Below are 25299 nucleotides of genomic sequence, written 5' to 3'. Positions count from 1 at the left end.
GGTACAATGTGTGAAGCCCATTTGTGGTGTCCCCCGCCGTGATATTGCTGGAATATTGCTAAAAGCGGCGTAAAACCAAACTCACTCACTCACACTCACTCAATTGACACTCCTGTGTAAACATGGAATGTCCACATACATGTACTGCTACATGAAACCGAAAACAAACATTGCAAACAGTGAGGGAGAAGAAATGTTACACTGCCTTAAGCACAGCATTAACATAAAGACTACCATATGGCTGTTAATAACTTTGAACCTTTAGATAATCTTTATTTGTTCACACAGGTTTGGATCATTAGAACAACAAGTGTTTGCAACTAACGGGGCTATATCCCCCCGCCCCTGTTGCAGAATTTATGACATAATTAAATCTAAACAAACCCTAACCTTTTTCAACCGAGGTGGAACTTGTCATGGAAATTGTAAAAAAAGAAGAGTTTGGAACCTAAGTCCATCTTGTTGCCATGGAAACATACATGACAGACCTGCAAAGTTTCATGAAAAAATATTGAACGGTTTCTGAGTTACATGTATGCTCCGGAATCGAAACGTGACAGACGGACGGACGGACGGAGCCCCTTTCTATATCCCCCACCAACTTTGTTGGGCAGGGGATAATCATACTTTCACACTGGCATTCTACTAGTTAGTGTGGATAGTGATAAACAAAGACATCGAACAGCAACTCCTTTGTCAAGGCCAACCAACAAGTTTGAAAAAGTAAATCATAATTTAAGAAATTTAAAACTAATTTTGACTTGAATGTTGTTTTATTCCAGGAGCAAATTTATTGTGCTTTCTACCTTTAAGTCTTTGACAAATGAAATCTGTAAAACATGAAATACAATTGAACTGGACGAAAAATAAAATAAAAATGTTGCTATTCTGACCATTGTTATGTTTGTGGAAACCAATACAAAATGACCAAGAGGACAAAAAGAAACTGTAACATTGTTCCATTATATACTACGATACTCATCAGTATCAAGGTAGTGTCAGATCTCTACCACCATATCACATCACGATCCATCTATTTACAAATCAAATATAAGAATCTCTTCTTCACAAAGCTGGTACAGCAGATCTCTTTTGTGGCTTTTCAATTGCTTCTTCAATTTCCTCCTCAATGTCATCGCCATCATCATCTTCGGTCGGGTTGTTCCTAGGTGGTGCAGGTAGGGAGTCGAGACTCGGCAACATCCCAGCCCTCCTGACCGGAGGTAGTCCTCCATCCAGATTGGGAAGGTCATGACCTTTCTTGGGGATGTCCGAGGACAATGCTGGTGGGGGCGGTGAGAAGGGGTTGTCGAACCGTGAGACAGGTGGCTTGTCATCACCCATCAAGCTCAGATCGGTCGGCTCTGATTCATACAGCATGTCAGGTTTCAAGTTAGGTGGTTCTTTGTCCAGGTCTGGTACTGAAACAGATGGGTCAAGTCTTGAATCATCTTGAGGTGAAAATTTGAAGAGGTAGAACATCCTACTTGTTTGTTGTTTAAGGCAGCAGTCATCAATATTCCAGCTATATGACAGCGGCCTGTAAATAACTGAGTTTGGACCAGACAATCCAGTGATTGACATCATGAGCATCGACCCATGCAGTTGGGATACAATGACATGCATCAACCAAACCTGATCACCTGATCCCATTAGTCGCCTTTTACGACAAGCATAGTTGCCTTTTACAGCATGCAAGGGTTGCTGAAGAGCTATTCTACCCCTGATCTTCACAGGTGCAAAATCCTACTGGTGCTATGAGGTCACATCCTGCAAACTACCCTGGATCTGTCCCATTAGAAAAAGTAGTTTCCAAAGTTCACAGGCCAGGAGGGCCTGTTGACAATAAAAAAAAGCACACCCTCATCATGTTTTACCAGCCTAACTTAATGACTACAGCCTACATATATATCTTATCTTTGGAGACCATTACACTAAACAATGTTGAAGATGATTGGCTGCTTGGTACTACAAGTATATGGTTGTCTCATGTTTGTGGTAGTTCTTAGTCTTTCACATGCATCGCTGATAACGCATGTGCATGTATATTGGTCATAATCAGTGTACAGGAAGAAAACAGTTTAATACTTGGTGTAGGTTTCTGATAAAGGCGCTAGATGGTTACATCCACATTACCATCTCATTATTCTGAGTACTCATTCTCTTGTCTAAAGAGTCGCCTCATGTAAAAAATGTCTAAATGCAAGGCAGGACTGAAGTCCTATAAACACTTAGAGGCAAGCTGCGAACATGGTCAACCCATCCAACTACTCTCCTCCACCAGCACTACTAAACTTCACCTCATATGTGACTTGTGTGCTGTGCACAGGACACATGCTATATGGTCACCCATTCAACTACTCTCCTCCACCAGCACTGCTAAACTTCACCTCATTTGTGACCTGTGCGCTGTGCACAGGACACATGCTATATGGTCACCCATCCAACTACTCTCCTCCACCAGCACTACTAAACTTCACCTCATTTGTGACCTGTGCGCTGTGCACAGGACAATGTGCTACATGATCACCCATCAAACTACTCTCCACCAGCACTACTAAACTTCACCTCATTTGTGACCTGTGCGCTGTGCACAGGACAACATGCTACATGGTCACCTATCCAACTACTCTCCTCCACCAGCACTACTAAACTTCACCTCATTTGTGACTAGTGTGCTGTGCACAGGACAACGTGCGACCACAATTTCCACGGACTTCACACTCTGTATAATTGGAATCAAACTAAACCAACACTTCAACCACCAAACTGCCTGGCAATATGATGGAACATGATCAACTAAGGCTAAAGAAAATAATAGTCTTGGTCCTCAGACACTGCCCTCATCATCTTAAAGTCTCACGCATGTTTTGTTTATATTTCCATTTGTAAAAAACATTTTAAAATCCTAATACTAATAAAAACAATGCGATCCAAGATAGGACGCAGTTACTTCCCTTTACATGTGCACTGCTTTACTGCACATTTTGTGTTTATGGTCATGGCTGCAATAGGAGTTTGTATGCTTGTTTATGTAGGGAGGACCTTTCCCAGGTTAATGGTAGTGAACTGTTTATTTGGTTACATACTAATTTAACCAACAAACAAAACAAAAACCCTCACTATAACCAATTCTTTTACTTTTTTAAGCCTAACACAGCTGATATATCCCCACGTAATATGTTCAAGCCTCACCTCTATTCGAGCCCCTAAACAATACATAATTATGTGCTTAATGACGAAATCAAAGTAGATGCTTCCACGCTCGGTGAAGTAATGCTACGAATTAAGCTACACGACGTAAGATATTACATAAGTAATGAAAGCATACCTCAAAACTTACTTTTTCACTAATGCACATTTTAATCAAACTTGATCTGATGATAATTTTGCATCAGAACAACTGTATGCACCGATGATGATTCTGTTTGCAACTTCCTGTCTGCAATGTCATGTGACCAATCATGTTGTGCATCTATTTTTAACTTGACTGTCAGGGAGGGGCTCAAAATCAGTGACAGTAACAAGATGGCACCTGCTTCACTCGTCTCCCTTAGCGATGCATTATCGTGATTAAATTGACAAGATGTGGTCATTTGACTATCCAATTGTAAACAGAAATAAATGTTCGCAAAGGTAAGACTTAATTTTAGTGTATTGCAATTGTTATTAGACAGGTAAAAAAAAATACTCCGAAGGAAGACACAGCATGAGAGGATACATACAAGGAGTAGCCGACAGACTGGCTTCCACAGCGGACGAGGTTGTAGGCCGAGGTCCAGACTGAGGGATGACAACAGGGTCAGATACAGACGAAGTTGGACGGGGCGATTTTTCTGGAGTGGATGGTTTTGCTTCTTTCTTGGGTTCAGCTGCTCCCTGTTTCCAGGTGAGGTTGCCCCCCACCTGTAGAAGTGGCCCCATCTTGCTGGCCACGTCCATCAGCTGGGGAGACACAGAAGTCCATAGTCCACAAATAATGTTGTTGGTTGGTTGGTTTGTTGTTTAACGTCGCACTCAGCAATATTCCAGCTATATGACGGCGGTCTGTAAATAATCGAGTCTGGACCAGACAATCCAGTGACTGATATCATGAGCATCGATCCACGCATGAGTGCGCACCCCCCCTTTTTATTTCGAAAAAAAATCTTTATTTCTGTATAAATTACCACCAAAGACAATAAATAGATCTTAATTGTGCACCCCCCCTTTTAAAAAAAGCGGTATCCGCCCATGAGCATAGTCGCATGGGTTGCTGAAGACCTATTCTAACCCGGAATCTTCACGGGTCTTCAGGGCTTAGTGACCATCTTGATGAAGCCTACAAGCACAAGCATGATGCTGACAAACCAAGCATCACAATCAGGATGACAGATCCCTTATTGGGGTGAATCTGGGGATACAACAAGCAGCTCCTGGCATGACAGTAATGTAGATATATATTATTGTCAGCTCCTAATCTGAACACACAGTACACACTGAGTACAGTCATCAACAACACATTACCTCCTGATCGATGGGCACGCCAGACTTGTAGTTCTTCACCCTCTGTTCAAACTGTGACAGATTCTTCTGAGCTGACCTCCGGTCTCCAGTGTTGAGCAGGAACACAGCATAGTTGAGAGGGATGGACGGGTCCTTACTGCCGCACAAACAGGGTACAGATGTTTGTTTGTTTGTTTGTTTGTTGCTTAACAATGCACTCAGCATTATTCCAGCTGTACTGTTTGCAGGTGCCCCAAAAGACTTGGGCTTGATTCTCCGACTTAGTGTACCCTACCATAATATTACTGGAACATTGCTACAAGTTCCACAGAACCATACTCACTCTCCTGACAACTAGAATATTAATTATGATCATAGCTGGATGTTTTCCTCTAACCTGATACCTGTGGTCACATGAGGTGAATTGTTTGTTTGTATGTTGTTTAACGCCGCACTCAGCAATATTCCAGCTCTATGACAGCGTTCGTAAATAATTCCTATAGAGTGGAGACACAGAACAAGTTCTACACCTACCTATCTAGTGTCATGGCCTGCTCATAGGCCTGCTTAGCATTGTCCGGGTCCTCCAGGTTGGTCAGAGAAACTGAAACAGTGTAAACACGCCTGTACTATAACAGTTACATGTAAACAATCAAACAAACATTTTCTTGAGTATAGTGCGCACCCAAGTATAATGTGCACCCCCCTCGAATTCAGCATTTTGGAAAAAACATAATGTGAATATTATGTGCAGAAAAAAATTACACCTCGCCCCTTCAGCGAACTCCGGTAAACGAATGGGTGATATGAAACTTGGTCAGTTTAAATTTATAACCATTCAAAAAGATATTTTCAGAATAAAATCTGCCATCATAATAGCCTATTTCACAAACCCTGGCAAAATTTAAAATCACTTTTAATAATTACAGCCTGATTTATGTGAATAACATATGTTTTGCAATAACTAAATTGTCTGCTGTATTAACCCACCCCAAGGTAACAGCCGATCTATCCCCACCGTCACATGGTCACTGCAAAATAGAGGGAGGGGGTGGGGGGTGGGGAGGCAATATTCCAGCAATATCACGGCGGGGGACACCAGAAATGGGCTTCACACATTGTACCTATATCGGGAATCGAACCCGGGTCTTCGGCGTGACGAGCTAACACTTTAACCACTAGGCTACCTGACCGCCCCTTGCTTACAATGATACAAGAGGAGTGTCTCGATTGGACAGATGAAACATTATAGATGGATTTCATGCCAGGCCATAAACAAGATGTGCCTGCATTCGTAGCAGATGGTGTAAGGCTAAATACATAAGCGCTCTCTTTAATATGTCTATGATAATTAACCCTTGTGTGTTATTAGCCCTTTTTTGTAAATTGGCATGTATGTTGTATGAATTAAGGAAGAAATTCGATTTTTGTATCTCAGTTGCAAATTCATGACAAATATGACATATTTGGACAGTGCAGCTATGTTTTGTTAATTAAAATAAAGATGATAAATATTTGAGAATGTCCCTACCAGCCAAAAGCATGAAGAGCTGCGCCATCTTGGGTCGGAGGTTAATGGCGGCACTGAGGAAGTGGAATGCGGAGGCGTACTGCTGCATGGTGAGGTGCACCAGCCCAAGGTTGTACAGGATCTTCCAGTCAAACGGCGCCAAGTAGCTGGCTCGCTTTAAACAGCTGATGGCCTGCAACATACAGTCAGAGTTCAGACTTACCGTATTCGACGTAATAAACGCCCATATTTGCTAATATATTGAATAGCTAGTAATCAATCCCAATTAGCACCCCTTCCTATTGATCAATGTACACAAGACTTATTTATTCGTGTATAATACGCACTCGTGTGTTATATGCACCCTTAATTATGGGCAATCAAATTCTGGAAAAAAATATCTGTCGTGTATAATACGCACAGACTTTTCTTTTGTATCATTTCAGGCTGTTAGCATAAAACCATGAAATTTACGATCTTTCAACTCCTCTGTTGTTTTTTTTCTCACGAAAATTATATTCTAATAAGGGCCACCTATTTCTAATTTTAAGAGCGCCCTGGGCGCTTATTACGTCGAATATGGTAAGCATGAAACAGAGGGGCCTGTGGTGATTCCAGGTTAGAACAGATTCCCTAGAAGCCCATGCTGGTTGTTAGAGGCGAACAAATGGATTGGATCAGGCTCGGAGGCTTGGTTGATAGCGTGTCATTCCACCATGACGGCATGGAACGTTGGTCACAATATGAATCACTGGATTGTCTGGTCAAGACATGATTATTTACAAGCCACCATCATATTGCTAGAATATTGCCGAGTGTGGCATTAAACAACAAACAAACCAAAACACTAACTTTTAAGGTTAAAGAATTTTAAGTTCCCCAGATTCAAATATCATTGGAAAAACTTCTAAGACCCAAGGGCATCCAATTCTTTTCAAACACAGACAGAGATGGATTAAAGAGTAAACTCTTCATTTAAGTCAGAAACTGAATCATTGTTACATTACACACTGACCAGAATTATTTGGTCAATAGGCTCTACATTCATTGGCAGTTAACACATTACACACACTCACAGACATGGGAAGAGAACCCTTTTGAAGATTCCGGGGTAGAATAGGTCTTCAGCAACCCATGATTGCCGTAAAAGGCGACTATGCTTGTCGTAATAGGCGACTAACGGGATCGGGTGGTCAGGCTCGCTGACTTGGTTGATGCACGGTCATCAATCCCAATTGCATGGATAGATGCTCATGATATCAATCGCTGGATTGTCTGGTTCAGACTCGATTATTTACAGACCGCCGTCATATAGCGGGAATATTGCTGAGTGCGGTGTTAAACAACAAACCAACCAACCAAGAACTCTTTTGAAATGCTGAAAAACTGTGAGAAATAAATTGAATAGATGGAGTTATCTCCCTACTGCTGCATGGCATAGAGCTAGCAAGTTTGGGCAAACATGCGCCCTGTACGGCCTGGCAGTTGAGTGTGGTGGTAGAATGGGTTGACCATTACATCACAATGATTCCAAAAGGAAAGAAATCAAGGCAAAAATTGCAAAAACTGACCACTTCCTCAGAATAAACAAACTTTATATCAAAGAAGGGGTAGAATATGGCATTAAGTGCACAAAGAAGTCAAAATCTGACATATGCAGCAATCTATCAGGCAATGCATGCTACAAAACCATCAATGTAATAATCAAAGGTCACAGTGAGTGAGTGAGTGAGTTTGGTATAACGCCACATTGATCAGTATTCCAATTATATCACGGGACATCAGCTTAATGAAGGAAGTAAGCCTGCAGTGATGGAAGTCTTAGATGTCCATGAATCCATGAGAAAGAGCACGGTACTGATAAACCTAGAAACATAGTCAGGGCGAGCAAGAATCTGAACCCACACTGTAGGTTTCTGGTGTGCCCAAGGGACTCAACTTTGAACAGCAAATTGCAGAGCCTTAGACCCATGCCCCCAAAGGTAACAAGGAAAAGAATGGTAAATAAAGTTTGTTCCAAATTAATACACACCACATATTGTCGAGAAATGTTGTACATACATAGTTGTAAGGGGAACAGTTCAAAATTTTCTACTGTAGTTGCTGGGGAGAATATATTATGAAGAAACAATTTAAATATCACCACCACCCGTATCAACAGAGAACACTTACAGCCACAAACTTCTTCTTGCCAAAGAAACACATGCCAATATTGTTCCAGAGGGGCGGACTCTCTGGGGTGTTGACCGCAGCGATCCTGTACTTCGTCAAGGCAACATCAAAATCTGCGTGACTCTGCATCATACTCCCGGCAGCCATTATAGCCTTTGTGTGGGTTGGGTCAAAGGTCATGGCATTGCCAAGATTCTCAAAGGCTTTCTGGTACTGTCCAATCTATGGTTAGAAACGAGACACAGAATTGACCGGGCTCTATAACATTTGCTATGATATAGCGGACACTAGTATTTTCTTGTCAAATCACATCCTTATCTCATTAATTGGCATGACAACGTGGATATCTTCGAAACCACTGGTGAATATGTCACCTTTGTCAAGTCACAAGATATATGGTCCTTCTGTGAAAATATTTAAACTATGCACAATTACCAAATAATTTTGCACACTAGGTTGGCCAACCCAAACAGTTTATGATATAAAAAATAAATAAAAAACATATTGAACTACTAAAGTATGTTTCAATTGTTCTTTCAAACTACCCATGCTGACCGCCTCCATGGTCAAGTGGTAGAGCGTCCACCTGGTGAGCGGAAGGTCCGGGGTTCGATCCCCGGCCGCGTCATACCAAAAGATGTTAAAATATGGTATTTGTTGTTACCCTGTCTGGCACTTGGCATTAAGAGGCTCACAGTCATTATTCTGTGTCTGAGTGGGGTATTCACATTAAACTGTGCATGGCATCTCAGTGAGCTAGCACTATAAATCGGCATCAGTCCTGACTAGTACAAGCAGCCACACACACCCATGCATGCACCTCGCTATATAAGTGCAATAATCTTGATGTGAGGGTAAATCAAATTTCACCAATTTAACCTAACCTCATGCTAACTGGTAAGAACATCAGTAAACCCAAAACTTTAAAATGCATGGCCTTGTTTGTACTGGGTGATGGCTGAGTCCTGGGACTTGTCTCGGATGTACTGCTACAGTAGAACATACCTGCATGTACAGCAAGCCGAGAGTCGTCAGTAGGTCGGGATTTTCAGAGGAATAACTAAAATAGAAGATAATTCACAATGAGATATAATATTCATGTGTTGTGTTGTGTTGCTTTCTGTTGATTGGATTGGATTGGATTGGATTAGAGTGAGTTGTGTTGTGTTGCTTTCTGTTGATTGGATTGGATTGGATTGGATTGGATTGGATTAGAGTGAGTGAGTGAGTGAGTGAGTGAGTGAGTGAGTGAGTGAGTGAGTGAGTGAGTGAGTGAGATTGTGTTGTGCTGATTGGAGTGAGTGAGTGAGTGAGTATTGTTTTATGCTGCTCTTGCGGTGTGCGGTGTGGAGTGGAGTGGAGTGGAGCGTTGCCGTGCGGTGTGGGGTGGGTGATCAAGTGAGTGGATATATGTACTAGCTGTGTGTGTGACTTACTCGACTGCACTCTTGTACACCTCTATAGCAGCATTGATGTCATTCTCCATCAAGTGTATCTTGCCCAGCATCACATAAGAGATTTCATGGCGCCGGCACTCAATGGCCTGCTTCAAACATTCCTTGGCCTGCAAATGCCAAGTCAGAAATAATCATTGGAAGACAAAAGGATGATATCAGAAGAGAGAAAAAAAACTGTGGCATGGTGATAACAAACAATTTGATGTTCAGCACAACGAGGATGCATTATTTGGATATTGCTCAGATATAATGAACATTGCTGATATCAAATACTGTAAATCTTGAAATTAATGCGAGCCTGAATTAAATGCAAAAAATGTGAGTGGTCTTTGCTCACATTATTAAACAACACATTTATATAAACAATAAGACATTTTGGATAGCAGAAATACCAACTCAGACATATGCTGAAAACAATGAGTGATGCTATTTGGTGTGTGATTGGATTAATGTAAGGTTGGATGAGGGTGAGGATTCTCCTGTAAACCTGACAGAGGACATTTTCTTTAGATATAAATCCACTGATGCTTGAGAGGAGGGGGTGTCGCATTCATATTGAGTCGCATTATTGACTGGGGGCCAGGGGTCGCATTCTTTTGGAGACGCATTAATTTCACGATTTACCGTAGTCCATATCTTTATCCTGAACCAAATAATGCATTTTCAACAAACTACAAGAAAAATCTTCTCAATGTACCCAAGGAAGGACATGATTTGTTAAACATTGTACATTTCAGTATTAAACAATAGGAGTGAATTATTTCTGTATTTCAGATATACAAATAAATAACAAAACAAATGGTGCTCCATTTCTGATGGCCAGTTATTTTCTAAGCCAACTGGTCACTTGACCTAAAATAATTCAAATCAATGTTCAGCAATATCAGAGCAGTATCACAGCAACTGATGGGGGTTATCTCCCTTTGTTCAGTCAAGGATGTAATCACCAGACCTGTATGATGAATGTTTTGTGAAACGGCCACAGTTACGAACCTTGGGGAAGTCTCGAAGGTACATGTAGCACACGCCTTGATTGTGGTAAATCTCCTGCAAACACATAAACACAACCTGATATAGGACAGGAAGCATCTCTTCAACAAGTTATCATGAGTCAATGTAAGTTAATATGTTTTTAAAATGCTTTTATCAATATTCCAGCAATTTCAAGTCGGGAAACACTGGAAATGGGCTTCACACAGAGTATCCATGAGAGGAATTGAACCCAGATCTTTGGCACGACAAAGGAACACTTAAACCACAAGGCTACTCCACGGGCCCCCTAAGTGAATACAAGGGAGTCGGGTTTCACCCACATTCAATAATATCACACCTGGGCAAGTCAGGGATTGTCTTCACACACTGTACCCGTGGTGAATCATCTTCCTGAGGCAAGGGTGTTAACTGATAATATAAGTCCAGTTTCAACCCTTGCTGAACAACGCTGGAATTTCCAGGCTCGATCGTAGCACCACCAGTTGCTATTACGAGTTATGTCCCTTCTTTTCCCCTTTTATTGACCAATCAGATTCCATTTCTTATATCACTTGCATTTGCTTCAAACAAAATGGCGGCACCCAGTTTAGAGGATCTGATTCAGAATCAAGATCTTTATTTTTATAAAACGGGACTTACTCTGTGATGTGCATCAAATCACTTGAGCACCTTGATTAAAAACATGAAAAGATTTGCAAAATATCAGGACAATGCCTAGTTGAGAGTAAACATGCATTGCAAACCTGCAGTCAACCGAAATCTGCATGGCAAAATTCATGTTGTTTACAAACAGGATGTCTAGTTAAGCGATTTTGATTGGACTATGCATAGACTCTTTAGTCCAGCCAAAGTGTAACTCTGGAATACCAGCCTAGTTCGGCAAGGGTGGAAACTGGACTTTTATAGTCAGATAACTCCCTTGCCTAAGGAAGATGATGGGGAATAGAACCTGGTCTTTTTCATGACACACATACACCTTAACCACAAGGCCACCCTGTGTCTTACTATCTTTGTCAAAAATGGAAAATAAGGAAAGAGATGAAGGACTCCAGTTTTCAATCTGAAACTCTTAAGTTCTTTTGAAAGACGTATATCTACTTGGACATGTGGAGTTATGTCATTAATAACTGGGTTAGTAAATCATATACATTTTTAAAATATTTTATGACTTGTAGGTAATCAGATGTGGAAATGCTAGGTCCAGATTTTCAACACGATCTCAGGAATAAGACCTAAGATAGACCTAAGATATCTTAATATGTCACACATTCTAAGAAAGCTCGATATCTGTCAGAAGTGTTACGGTAACCAAAGGACAATAAAAAGGAATATTGGCATTGATAATGAAATAAACATAATACACATACTATCAGATTAAATAGTTCTATTCAACATGAATGATTCATAGAATAAAAATATTTTTGGAAGAAATCTTACCATTTTTGCAAAACCCTGTTCTCTCTGTTGGTAACCATGACAACCATTATAACAGTGGCGTACACCCATGCAAGTCAAATACCAGGTGAGTTTGGGGGAAAAGGACTTTCATTAGCATTATTATTATTATCAATTAATTATTATCCATAACAATCACATTGAACTTGTAGATGTTATGATCAGCAATAAATATAACAAATATTAATTACATTGAACATTAAATATCTATTTTAAGTACACGTTTGCTAAATGTTTTGATTATAAGTTTGTTTGTTTTGTTTGTTTGTTGTTTAACGCCACACTCAGCAATATTCCAGCTATATGTAGAGGTCTGTAAATAATCAAGTCTGGACCAGACGATCCAGTGATTGACATCATGAGCATCGATCCACACAATTGGGATATGATGACAAGCATCAACTAAGTCAGCGAGCCTGACCACCCGATCCCGTTAGTCGCCTCTTACGACAAGCATAGCCGCCTATTTTAAATATTAACTATCATAACTAAGCAATTATCAAAATCAATGTAATTATGTTAATATAAGCAAGAAACAGTATACTTGTACATGATGTAGTAGAAATAGATCATGAAATACAACACAACACACGAAACCCATGGGCGTACATGTACTGCCATAGTTCAGAGTTTGCAGCAGTTAAAGATAGTTGACAGCACCAAATATTAAAACCATATTTACACAACAACAATAACATAGACTATGCACATAGAAATACCGCACATTCTTTTTTCGTTTGTTTATTGTTCTATAGGTTATATAGTCTGTCTACCCTGAACCAGCCAAACCAGCAATAGAAATTGGAACTAGTCCTATAGTCCTTACTGCTTAATAGTTCATGTATCATAAGGATTACTTCCCTTAAATTTGAACATTATTTAGTTTTCTTTTCAACATGCAGGACTGGAAAAAAAAATTCAACCCTACTTGTCCTGCAGAGCAAGTGCTTTTTATTTTGTACTCGTCCTGCCAAATTTTCACTTGCCCTATTGCTCAATGCTGAACAGACAATATCATGTATCATGTACCATGAAAACAAAGTAAATAAATTGTTTCAAGATTTATTTTGTGTTTTTATTTCCACAGCAAGACAATACTGAATAAATTAAGGAATAATAAGTTAAGTTATTTTGAACAGTTATGTTATGATGAAAGACACATCAGTCTGTCACTGTCAGTGTGATATTAATAAATTAAATGAAGCTGCAGTGGAGTTACAATAAACAGTACTGCAGACCCCAAAGTTCAGAGCAAAAGTTTCACATCAGCCTGTCACTCTGTCAGGGTGATTGTGGAAGAGGAGACACCTGGAGATGATTGAATGCCTTGCAAGCATGATCATTCAAATAATTTGTACCAAGTATTACACCATTCTTAGACTGCAACTGACAAAAACTTGGAAATTTTGAAAATGGTTCCCCTTCTATTGCAACATAGTAGGCTGTTGTGAATAGCTTTTCATAAACTTCACTGTTTTTTTCGTCAACTTTTTGTATTGACTTGGCAACCTGCGCAGTCTGGGGTTTGTCAAAAATTTTATCATGTTCACAGCACTGAATAAGCTTCCTACTTTTAGTGTGAAATTTCAAAGTTTCTTTTCTGAAATTATGATGTAAACCAGTTACGAGTCCACATTTGGGATCAGATAGTTTGGGGTATTTTCGACAGACAGTGCAATACAACTTGCTGTCATCATCATCAAATTTTGCCCATTCAAATTCACTCAACCACGCAGATTGTACAACACGTTTTTGCTTTTGTGTATCGTATTGTTTTTGACTAAGTTTTCGTTTCTCCGCCTGTGCAGTCAGCTTTTTGTCGGTACGACCCTCCAACGAGAAAAACTTTCTCATATCCGCCATTTTGGTTTAGTTAGCAACCGGCTGCTTACATCTATAAATAAAGACTGGTTTCAGCGCAAAGCCTGCGCAAAGATACATCAAGAGACAAACCTCAGCCTAACTGTTAAGGCTATACGCGACTTAAATATCGATCGTCTGAACAGCCGTGATTTCCGTGTCAATATATCGCACATCAAAACAAATATAAATTAAACTGCTGTGAGTATCTGCTCATCCGTCAGGATGAGTATTTGATAAATTAAGCTTGCCCAACATCAGTTACCACTCGTCAATACGAGCGGACGAGTGGATTTGTCGAGCCCTGACATGTTTAACCTAGGATAAAGAATCCTGTGAATATTGTCACACACTACAACTAGCAAACAATAAACTACATGGCAGGTGCTATTGTGATGATAGTTTGACTGTGTTTGCCATCTAGTTATACTGTGGACACAGACATGCAAACTCAACTACAGAATACCCGGTACACTACTAACACAATCCAGCTGCTTCTGTACTCTAGGATATCGGTTGTAATAACTACCGCACTTGATCAACTTATATAGATTTAACAAGGAGATAAATACATTGTGTTTAATATATACTATATAACTTTTGATAGGGATGTTTTTGTGTTTCATCGGTTGGTTTGTTGTTTAACGCCGCACTGAGCAATATTCCAGCTACATGTCAGCGGTCTGTAAATAATCGTGTCTAGGCCAGACAATCCAGTGATTGACAGCATGAGCATCGATCCCTGCAGTTGGGATCGATGACATGCATCAACCAAGTCAGCGAGCCTGACCACCGATCCCGTTAGTTGCCTTTTACGACAAGCATAGTCGCCTTTTTACGGCAAGTATGGGTTGTTGAAGACCTATTCTATCCTGGAATCTTCACGGGTCTTTTGTCTTTCAATGATACACAAAAATGATTCTCATAAGATAACATACATATAATATGATCACATCTGATTATCCCAATCAAAACTTGAGTATTATATTATCCAGTTAACTGATTTTCCAGCCTGTCTGTTGATCAGGTATTTGGTTTCCAGTGAGTATGGTTTTACACTGTGTTTAGCAATATTCCATCAATCTCATGGTGGGGGGACACCAAAAATTGGCTTTACATATTGCAACCATATCGGGAATTGAACCCGGGCCTTCGGCTTGACAAGTAAAAGCTTTAAAGGGGCACTGATCTAACGCAATTCCCCGGGACTGGTTGTTGCCTTTGTTATTGTTTTTTCCCAGTGAGTACCCGGATGTATAGCAGAAATCTAGACTAGTTCGCGACCTCTGCTGCGCAATTCGTGAGCGCATCAGTCACTTTTATGGGTAGTAATAAGGGTGTATGGTCACATTGATCAACAAAATGAAATACAGTTTTCGAGATAAAAAGGAAATGTAGGTATCTTTGTGGGTAGCATCGGTAATGGTGACGAAGTTTTGATAAGTCACTTGCTTGGTAATTTTGCGGTTTTCGTTTACACTAGTTTGACTTGCGACACAAAGTAAATATTTCACCTGAGCATTGCTTTTTTATAGTGTGTATATTTTTTTACTGCCAAAATGTGTAACATTTTCAAATTTATTCAAACTGATTAAAAAACATTTCCATTTGTATTAGTATGATACCGAATTCCAAACATTTTAATGTTTAATGTCATCACCAAGAGACTGAAAATGTTACGTTGAAAAGTACATTTCTATGTTGTTTGGCTTCTAATCCTACATAATGATCTGTTGTCATGTTTGTATGCCCTTTTGATCATCTTAATCAATCTGGACAGATTTTTTAGTCAAAATGACTGAAATATTTACACATTTTATAAATTGCCTGAGAGAATCACATTTTACAAATTGACTGTAATATATACACGCTTACAAAGGAAAGACATGTGAAAACAACGTCTATCGTGCATTGAAGAATTTCCCAACCAAGACGTAGAGAAACATGAACGAATCGGTTCAAATGAAGGAAAACAAAATGCAAATACCATAATTGCAACCTACCAAATTTATGTGTATAAATTTTAGGAGCTTCCTTGCTCGAGGAATGTATCCGTGAATATCCACACAAAGGAACAATATTCCACTCGTCCGCAGCTTTACAAAGAAACTTATTCGATGTCGCGTGTCTTTGTAACAATCACATATTTTAAATGATATATATCGTTTCGGGATATTATAACCCGTGTTCGTTTCTGAACTGATCACTTGGATTGTTTCAGGTGTTTCACATAGGTGTCAAGTCTCAAGGGTCGGCTGAGAAAGCCCACGTGACAACTGTTTTCATAACGTCCACGGTTCCTAAAAACTCCATTGAGTGATAGATAACAATGATCAATCAATCAACGTATTATCAGTTAACCCTTTGAACAAAGTATGTTGTTTTTACATCGGCACTTCACGCCATATGAGTGTATTCCCTTTGTTTTAGTAAGCCTAGACATGTAAACACTCACTTTTGACATATCCACTGTGCAAGATAACAGTAATTAATCAATCAACGTATTTTCTGTTAATCCTTTGATGACTAGGAACGATCCGTTGATTTACAAAAAAAAGTAAATCAATTGATCATTCACCTCTTGCTGGTCTGCCACGTGCATATTACATAACACACATTTCACCTCACTTCAAACCTGGATTTAGATTGAATAATTACCCCAGACACAATAAATGCCAAATGGGAACCTTTGTCAGGTAATCTAAGTGGTGCTACCACTAATTGTACCTGTAATAAATTCATTAACTGAGCATCAAGTGAATGGCGACAAATACACAAGTGTAGGGTTATACGAGAAAACGTGGATGACAACAAGGGAGTAGTAATCGTATTATCGACGCAATCTGAAATCCGAAAATGCTTTCACTGCATAGATTCTTTTTTTAGTATTAAACTATAACCATCTGGGGTATTTCCAAATCCGATTAGCTCCGCCTTTCTTTTTGTCTGTTTGTTTAGGCTGAAGAAATTAATTAACATGCGCCCTTTGTCGAAATCTTTATAGATCACAGTTAACCAATCATTGTTTATGCAAAAATTCGTAAAACACATATTGCCTCCAGCCTCCAAGTTTATTTAGCTGTCCTTGCAGACGGTAGCCCAGTCTCTGGTCACGCTCAGTTGCGTTGCGTATCATCCGGGTACTCACGGGGGAAAAAACAATAACAAAGGCAACAACCAGTCCGGGGAATTGCGTTAGATCAGTGCCCCTTTAACCACTAGGCTATCCCACTGCCCTGGTTTACAATTATCAAGCCAAGACAAATGCATGAGATTCTCCTGTATTTCTCAAACATAAAATCTCATTTTGCATTGTCAACTCATCAAAATGATCACCCAAAGAAAAACAGAATAGTTTTTATCATCCACATTGATTCTATTGTTTCCTAATTTGTTACCAAGGCTATCAGCTAAATTATGTAAAATAAATATTTAACCTGTTTAACCTGCGGAGTTACTTCCCTTCATACTGACAGTCAGAAGCTTGCAATATCACCGTCACACACCTGCAAGTGTAACCTGTAGAGTTACCTCCCTTCACACTGACAGTTAGCAGCTTGCACAATCACAGTCACACACCTGCAAGTGTAACCCGTAGAGTTACCTCCCTTCACACTGACAGTTAGCAGCTTGCACAATTACAGTCACACACCTGCAAATTTAACCTGTGGAGTTACCTCCCTTTACACTGACAGTCAGCAGCTTGCACAATTACAGTCACAAACCTGCAAATTTAACCTGTGGAGTTACCTCCCTTCACACTGACAGTCAGCAGCTTGCAATATCACTGTCACACACCTGCAAGTGTAACCTGTAGTGTTACCTCCCTTCACACTGACAGTTAGCAGTTTGCAATATCACAGTCACACACCTGCAAGTGTAACCTGTAAAGTTACCTCCCTTCACACTGACAGTCAGCAGCTTGCACTATAACAGTCAGCAGCTTGCACTATCACAGTCACACACCTGCAAATTTAACCTGACACACCTGTAACAGCTAGCAGCAATATCTACCAATTAATTAACCTAACTAGACATTCTTGAAACTAACATATTTTAATATTTCTTCCATAGATTCTCATGTTAAACCTTGCGAAATTCCAATGAATATGGCACTGTGGGTCATATTTGACAACATTGTCAATATATCTGAGGTGGCGATAACACTGACAAGCTATGTATTCTGTAGTTATAATGGTAATAAAGCTAACAAACACTACTCCTGGAATAACCTTCAACCCTGGATTCTGAAATACGTTTTAAGGACCCCTTCCACAAAGTGATTATAGCACAAAGAATGTTACTTACTTACTTATATTGGAGATTTTACGTGCGCTTTCTGACTGCAAGCGTATGTCACACACGGAGAAACAAAGAATGTTGTAACTCTATGTTAAAGTATGGGAGCTACAATTGTGTCAGCACTAAGATCGCTTTGTGGACCAGCTTGTGAGCATTTACATGGCAGGAAGAAGACCAAGTGACAGAGACAGACACAGGAATGTCATGCAGTGAGACGTTGACGACAGCACTGATGACGAGACACAGCACTGCTACTCACCCAGTCCCTGTTGCTAAGTCTGGCAGCCTCCGTGTACACATCTATAGCAGCCTTGTGTCGCGCCAGAAGAAACCTGTCCACAGGACAACAAACACTGAGTGACTGCATCCTTGACACCAGGAGTTTACAGAACTTGTAAACAGCTCATTTTGGACAAGTGAGTGAGTGAATGAGTTGGGTTTAACACCGCTTTTAACAGTATTCCAGTTATATCCCGGCGTGTCGGCTTAATGTGGGAGGAAAGCCCATGGTGATGCAGGTCTCAGACGTTTACCATTTTGGTGAAACCCACGAGCACGGGTATGGTGCTGACAAACCTAGAAACATAATCGGAGCAAACCGGGATTCGAACCCACAATCATAGGTTTCTGGTTTGCCCAAGGGACGCAACTCTGCACAGCGAATCGCAGCGCCTTAGACAACTGGGCCACTCGTGCCCCCTTTGGACAAGTGGTTATTTGCAACTACATTGTGTGGTCAACACCTATTCTTTCCTGATTTTCACTTGTGACCATGTTTAGCCTGATATTTCTCTACATTCAGAAATGGTAACAACAAACTCTTTATTCATTTTTTTGTTTTCTTAGCTGGGAAAACCTTTAGAAATCAGTGTCTTAATTTTCCAGGAGACCTGCAATTGCTGGAGCTAGATCACCACTGACAAATATGGTGTTGATTTTCCTGGTCATACCCCAGAACCTTACGGAACCTGTCTGGAGAATGTGGGTACTAGGACAAGATCTGCCTAGAGCCTGTGGGTACAAGGACTAGATCTGCCTGGAGAATGTGGGTACTAGGACAAGATCTGCCTTGAGCCTGTGGGTACAAGGACTAGATCTGCCTGGAGAATGTGGGTACTGGGACAAGATCTGTCTGGAGCCTGTGGGTACTGGAACGAGATCTGCCTGGAGAATGTGGGTACTAGGACAAGATCTGCCTAGAGCCTGTGGGTACAAGGACTAGATCTGCCTGGAGAATGTGGGTACTGGGACAAGATCTGCCTAGAGCCTGTGGGTACAAGGACTAGATCTGCCTTGAGAATGTGGGTACTGGGATAAGATATGTCTGGAGCCTGTGGGTACTGGAACGAGATCTGCCTGGAGAATGTGGGTACTAGGACAAGATCTGCCTAGAGCCTGTGGGTACAAGGACAAGATCTGCCTGGAGAATGTGGGTACTAGGATAAGATCTGCCTAGAGCCTGTGGGTACAAGGACAAGATCTGCCTGGAGAATGTGGGTACTAGGATAAGATCTGCCTAGAGCCTGTGGGTACAAGGACTAGATCTGCCTGGAGAATGTGGGTACTGGGACGAGATCTGCCTGGAGAATGTGGGTACTAGGACTAGATCTGCCTAGAGCCTGTGGGTACTGGAACGAGATCTGCCTGGAGAATGTGGGTACAGGGACGAGATCTGCCTGGAGAATGTGGGTACTGGGATAAGATCTGCCTGGAGAATGTGGGTACTGGGACAAGATCTGCCTAGAGCCTGTGGGTACTGGGACAAGATCTGCCTGGAGAATGTGGGTACTGGGACGAGAACTGCCTGGAGCCCATGGGTACTGGGATAAGATCTGTCTGGAGCCTGTGGGTACTGGGACAAGATCTGCCTGAAGCCTGCGAGTACTGGGACAAGATCTGCTTGGAGCCTGCGAGTACTGGGACAAGATCTGCCTGGAGAATGTGGTTACTGGGACAAAATCTGTCTGGAGCCTGTACTGAGACAAGATCTGCCTGGAGAATGTGGGTACTGGGACGAGATCTGCCTGGAGAATGTGGGTACTGGGACGAGATCTGCCTGGAGAATGTGGGTACTGGGACAAGATCTGTCTGGAGAATGTGGGTACTGGGATGAGATCTGTCTGGAGAATGTGGGTACTGGGACAAGATCTGCCTGGAGAATGTGGGTACTGGGACAAGATCTGCCTGGAGCCTGTGGGTACTGGGACAAGATCTGTCTGGAGCCTGTGGGTACTGGGACAAGATCTGTCTGGAGCCTGTGGGTACTGGGACAAGATCTGTCTGGAGCCTGTGGGTACTGGGACAAGATCTGCCTGGAGAATGTGGGTACTGGGACGAGATCTGCCTGGAGCATGTTGGTACTGGGACGAGATCTGCCTGGAGAATTTGGGTACTGGGACAAGATCTGCCTGGAGAATGAGGGTACTGGGACGAGATCTGCCTGGAGAATGAGGGTACTGGGACGAGATCTGCCTGGAGCCTGTGGGTACTGGGACAAGACCTGTCTGGAGAATGTGGATACTGGGACAAGATCTGCCTGGAGAATGTGGGTACTGGGACGAGATCTTCCTTGAGCATGTGGGTACTGGGACAAGATCTGCCTGGAGCATGTGGATACCGAGACGAGATCTGCCTGGAGCATGTGGATACTGGGACAACATCTGCCTGGAGCATGTGGGTACTTGGGATTAACCTCTCTCCATAACTTGGTGTAGGTGCTGTTAGAATTACTGGAGACAAGTTCTCCCTGGATTACTCACAGTGACCTGGCCACCTGCTTCAGATTGTCAGCACTGTGAGGGTTGAGTAGTGTGCAGGTCTGAAACATCTCTAGGGACTCCTGTATACGGCCCTCCTGTCGCAGAATCAGGGCTGAAGATAAAAACAGGTCAATATATTTGTTTAAAAAGCCACAAACCACAAAATTTATGGAAATGATATACTTAGGTTTTCTTTACTTAATCACTGAATTTTTGATAGATCAGGACAGAAAAACAACATTCAAAACAGAGCCATAAATGAAGTGCATAGTGTAGTCTGGGGCCATTATTCCTGCGATATTGATAGAATGACACACTATCAGCCAGGCAATAGTCCCTGTGACACCCAATAATCATTCTAGTTACAGGAAGTACTCGCCCCCCTATTACCCGACTCTACCTGGGTACCAGCTGTGGACACAAAATGCCTGATTGTTTTCGAAGCCCTGGGACCATGGAGTTTTATTGTTATTGTCAATAAATAATATACCTTGTGACCAACCACATCCTGTGGGTACACACCCGACCCTATACCCGAGTTACCCATCCCAGCTCTAGTTAGAAGGAACCTTCTTGCTGCAACATCCTCATGGGGCTGTGAACACAGTGCAATGATGCACATCTACTGGGGTGAATTGCTGGATCCCACCCAGTGTTCCCTACCTTGCACATACACAGCATATTCACACATGCCCCCACTTTCAGCCAGCTGCTCCTTGATGAGGGACTTGCATGTGCTGAACTCCTTCCTCACGTAATGAAGGTGGATCAGCCAGTTCCGGCGCTCGTACACCGGCAGCTCCGGCGCTGTGCACAGACACAACATGTTTTTAACTAAGCTCAATAATCATGATTGTGATATAGTGGAGTGAGTGAGTGAGTGAGTTGGTTTAATGCAGCAGTAGAACATTTTAAGTGAGTGTGTATGGTTTTACGCTGCTTATAGCAATATTCCAGCAATATCACGGCAGGGGACAACAGAAATGGGCTTCACACACTGTACCCATGTCGGGAATCGAACCCGGGTCTTTGGCGTGACGAGTGAACGCTTTAACCACTAGGCTACCCGACCGCCTTAACATTTTTAGCCAACTAGTCCTTATAATGATAACATATAGCAAAACCCTTATAAATGGCAAATTTCTACAAGTCCTTGCGATACCTTAACTACTTGGCAGTTTGGCAAGGACAATGGGACGAGTGCCAATTTCTAACGCTCTTTAATGCCACTTTGAAGAGTATTCCAGTTATATCATGGAGTGTCAACTTGATGTGGGAGGAAAGATCAAAGTGATGCAAGTCTTAAAATGAATACCCTTTGGTGAAACCCACCAGCACAGGTATATTGCTGACAAACCAAGAAACATAATCAGGGGGAACCAGATTCGAACCCACGATCATAGGTTTCTGACCTGTCCAAGGAACATAAGCTCTGCATGGTCTAGTTTGAAGCCCCGAGTCCAGTAAAATTCTGTTCCGTCTTGTAAGCACAGCTAATAGTAGTCCATATAATTACACTAAAATCTATTTAAAGAGATCTTAATGCATTGTTCAGGCTTGTAGACTCAAATGTTTTTGGCACAGTCTGTCCATGTCAAGACATGCACGGTTCTGACACTAACATGCATTTAGATGGGGAATTATAGGGTCAACAAACCCTTGAAATATTAATGATATGCAATCTCAATCTTATTAAAATCAGACCTTAGTTCTCGCTACCGCTAAACAAAGATCTGAAGACATCCCATTAAGGGTCACGTCAGAACGACCTTTCCTCTGACCAATCAAAGCGTCACTTTCCAGATTATGAAAGTGACAGTCGCAATGTGATTTCTAATCATGCAACCTCGATAACTTTAACATGAGGTATTCCGAACGATAGCTCTGGGTTTAAAGACTGAATCCTTACAATCTGGACCATCTATTAGCCATTCCAGAATGTTTTTTGTTCAGGTTTCAAATTTGTACACGAGAATTTGTCAAAATATGTTTCGAAGCGTAGTCACCAATTTGAAGTTAGTGCCGTAGAGCACGAGAAAGCTGCCTTCTGATTGTTTTTTTCCATTGGTCAGTCAAAGTTCACGCAAGGTCGGTCTGACGTGACCCGTAATGGGATGTCCTCAGATCTTTGTTTAGCGGTAGCGAGAACTAAGATCTGATTTTAATGAGATTGATGCAATCTTCATGTCAATTCTGCCAGGAGCACATATTGCCATGGGTTTTATACAACATCCAGCCAATGCAGTGTGAGGTTATAATGTATTTTTTATGCAAGGCAAAAAGATAACCTTTTGCTTTGCGTAGGTAGTATTTTCATTTCCAGTATAGCAAAATCAAAAAACCTGCCACATAACCATTATCACTTATATTGCTTACTGACATCATTAATAGTTTATTCAGTTCATATCAGTTGTAAATTCTTTTGGTTCCACTGACAAACAGTGAGCACTCAACAGTTAGAACAAACTTGACCCCAGGAATTCACATATAGAATCTCACCAAAGTGTCTTTTGATATCAAATACATCAACATGAGTTGATAAAAGTGGAAAAACTCTGAGGCTTGCAAAGGCATTTTTCCACTTTTATCAACGAGTGTTGATATATTTGATATCAAAAGCTCTCAGCATCCCTTGGCTTATTTAACGACATTGCGGAAGGAGATGATAGATCACTGAGAGGAGCTTATGCACACTCAATTACCCCAGCAACTTGAGGAATTTTCTGACATGGGCCCTTTATGTGAAATTTCACACATTCCAGAGGTACACCCACACTTGCCCATACAGCACAATGTTAAAATGCCCCATTGTTTTGGAAAATGTGGGCCTTTTTTCAAATTTAGGGGCTAAAAACACAAGGCCCCAACCTAAAATTATCCCTGTATCCGTCCCAGCCCTACTGGGATTTAAACCCAAAGTCAGCAGATCCTTTTTTACCTTTTTTAGGCCTGGGTTTGGGAGGGGCTGCTGCAGGCAGAGAAGGCACTATTGCTGCTGGTTTTTCTGCAGGAACTTGTATTTCAGGTTCATCTTTTTCCTGAAATATTCCATAGTAACACTTATGAATACATGGATATATTTGGTGATGATTGTTTATTTTTAACATGTAACAATACATTTTGCGGCGATGAAATGTATTTCAAGGGCAAGTTTCGTTGCGATAACATGCACTATAGTTAATCTTTATAACAATGATTTAAGGCTAGATACTTTTCATGTTAATTAGTTAAGATGTATTAATCAACTGAAAATTACAAAGGCCCCTGTTCTCTCACATAACTGTTGAGACATAATCACAACATTTTATCACAACATTATTGTGGCACAATAAGCATGATAAGTACTAGCTACTTTCTCTTGTGATTTATGTATAGCAGCTTGATGATGTATTACTGCAAGTTGCATGTTTTCCATATAAGTAATATGACGTGAAATGAATCCGTCAGACCTTGTTCTCGAATCGAACTAAAACTTTTAGTAAACGTTACTGGCCGGTGTAAACAATCATGCAAAAATTAACAGTTGCTTACAAATAAACCAAATATTTCAGTTAATGTTTAAAAAATAAGCACTCATTCATTCTACTGAAGTTTTTTCGGCACGAAGTTAGGCTAGTTGATCGAAAATAGGACAACTGACTATTACAACACACAACGATACGATTTTTCACATCGTGTTGCAATTTCTGCAGTGCCAACAAAGTATTGGCAAGAAAACAAGCAGAGAATAGTTGTGATTGACGTAAACAAAGAATTAACCTGCTTGTGACCATCTGGTGCCACAGCTTTTTCGATATCGGCATTTTCGACGTCCGCCATGGCAAACTATTTACCAAACACGGTGCAAAAAGATCCTGAACACTGATTGGTTGAAATACATGTTATGGCTAAATTATGGTACACAATACGTGTTTTCACAGTGTTGATAGATTACAAGAAAGATGATTGGTGTCCACTAATACGGTGTAGCTAAAGGAAACATTTATCTATCTCAAATTTCATCACGTTCAAAACAAATGTCTTGAAAGAATAACGTTGCCTAGTAACCGTCTTGAGACAGCTCCCTGGAATCGCGAGGATGCCGCATTCAATCTCATTACAACTTACAATGAGATGTTTTATCGTATTTATATAAGTACCGTTGATGAACAACGTTTTATTTACATTTATTTCTCCGATTTTGTTTTGGTATTTCAAAGAACACATGAAATAGATATCAAAGGTATAGGTTCAAACGAGTCGTTCATTCACACTATTTCACCTTGATATGCTTGCAAGAAAAGATACCACCTCTCTCATACGTTGG

The 25299-nt window shown here is 41.0% G+C and overlaps 1 protein-coding gene across 2 annotated transcripts; it reads right to left on the bottom strand.

The window, feature by feature from the left end:
- Window positions 1–24831, bottom strand: LOC139454407 (BBSome complex member BBS4-like). 2 transcript variants are annotated; one of them, XM_071236096.1, is made up of 15 exons: window positions 24753–24831; window positions 23932–24031; window positions 21657–21800; window positions 20994–21105; window positions 18494–18566; window positions 12055–12078; window positions 10618–10671; window positions 9604–9731; window positions 9173–9227; window positions 8168–8389; window positions 6017–6188; window positions 5020–5089; window positions 4507–4642; window positions 3726–3945; window positions 1–1421 (listed from the first exon to the last, which is right to left on the bottom strand). In XM_071236096.1, exons 1-15 carry the CDS (start codon window positions 24810–24812, stop codon window positions 1066–1068), a joined length of 1926 nt encoding a protein of 641 aa, XP_071092197.1. In that variant the 5' UTR covers window positions 24813–24831; the 3' UTR covers window positions 1–1065. The 2 variants fall into 2 exon arrangements, with proteins under 2 accessions (XP_071092197.1, XP_071092198.1); XM_071236097.1 differs by lacking the exon at window positions 12055–12078.
- Window positions 24832–25299: the final 468 nt, after the last annotated feature.

Source organism: Haliotis cracherodii, unplaced genomic scaffold, assembly GCF_022045235.1.
Source record: "Haliotis cracherodii isolate W230 unplaced genomic scaffold, xgHalCrac1.p SCAF_10, whole genome shotgun sequence".
Classification (NCBI taxonomy): domain Eukaryota; kingdom Metazoa; phylum Mollusca; class Gastropoda; order Lepetellida; family Haliotidae; genus Haliotis; species Haliotis cracherodii.
This window is presented reverse-complemented; position numbering and strand designations above follow the sequence as displayed.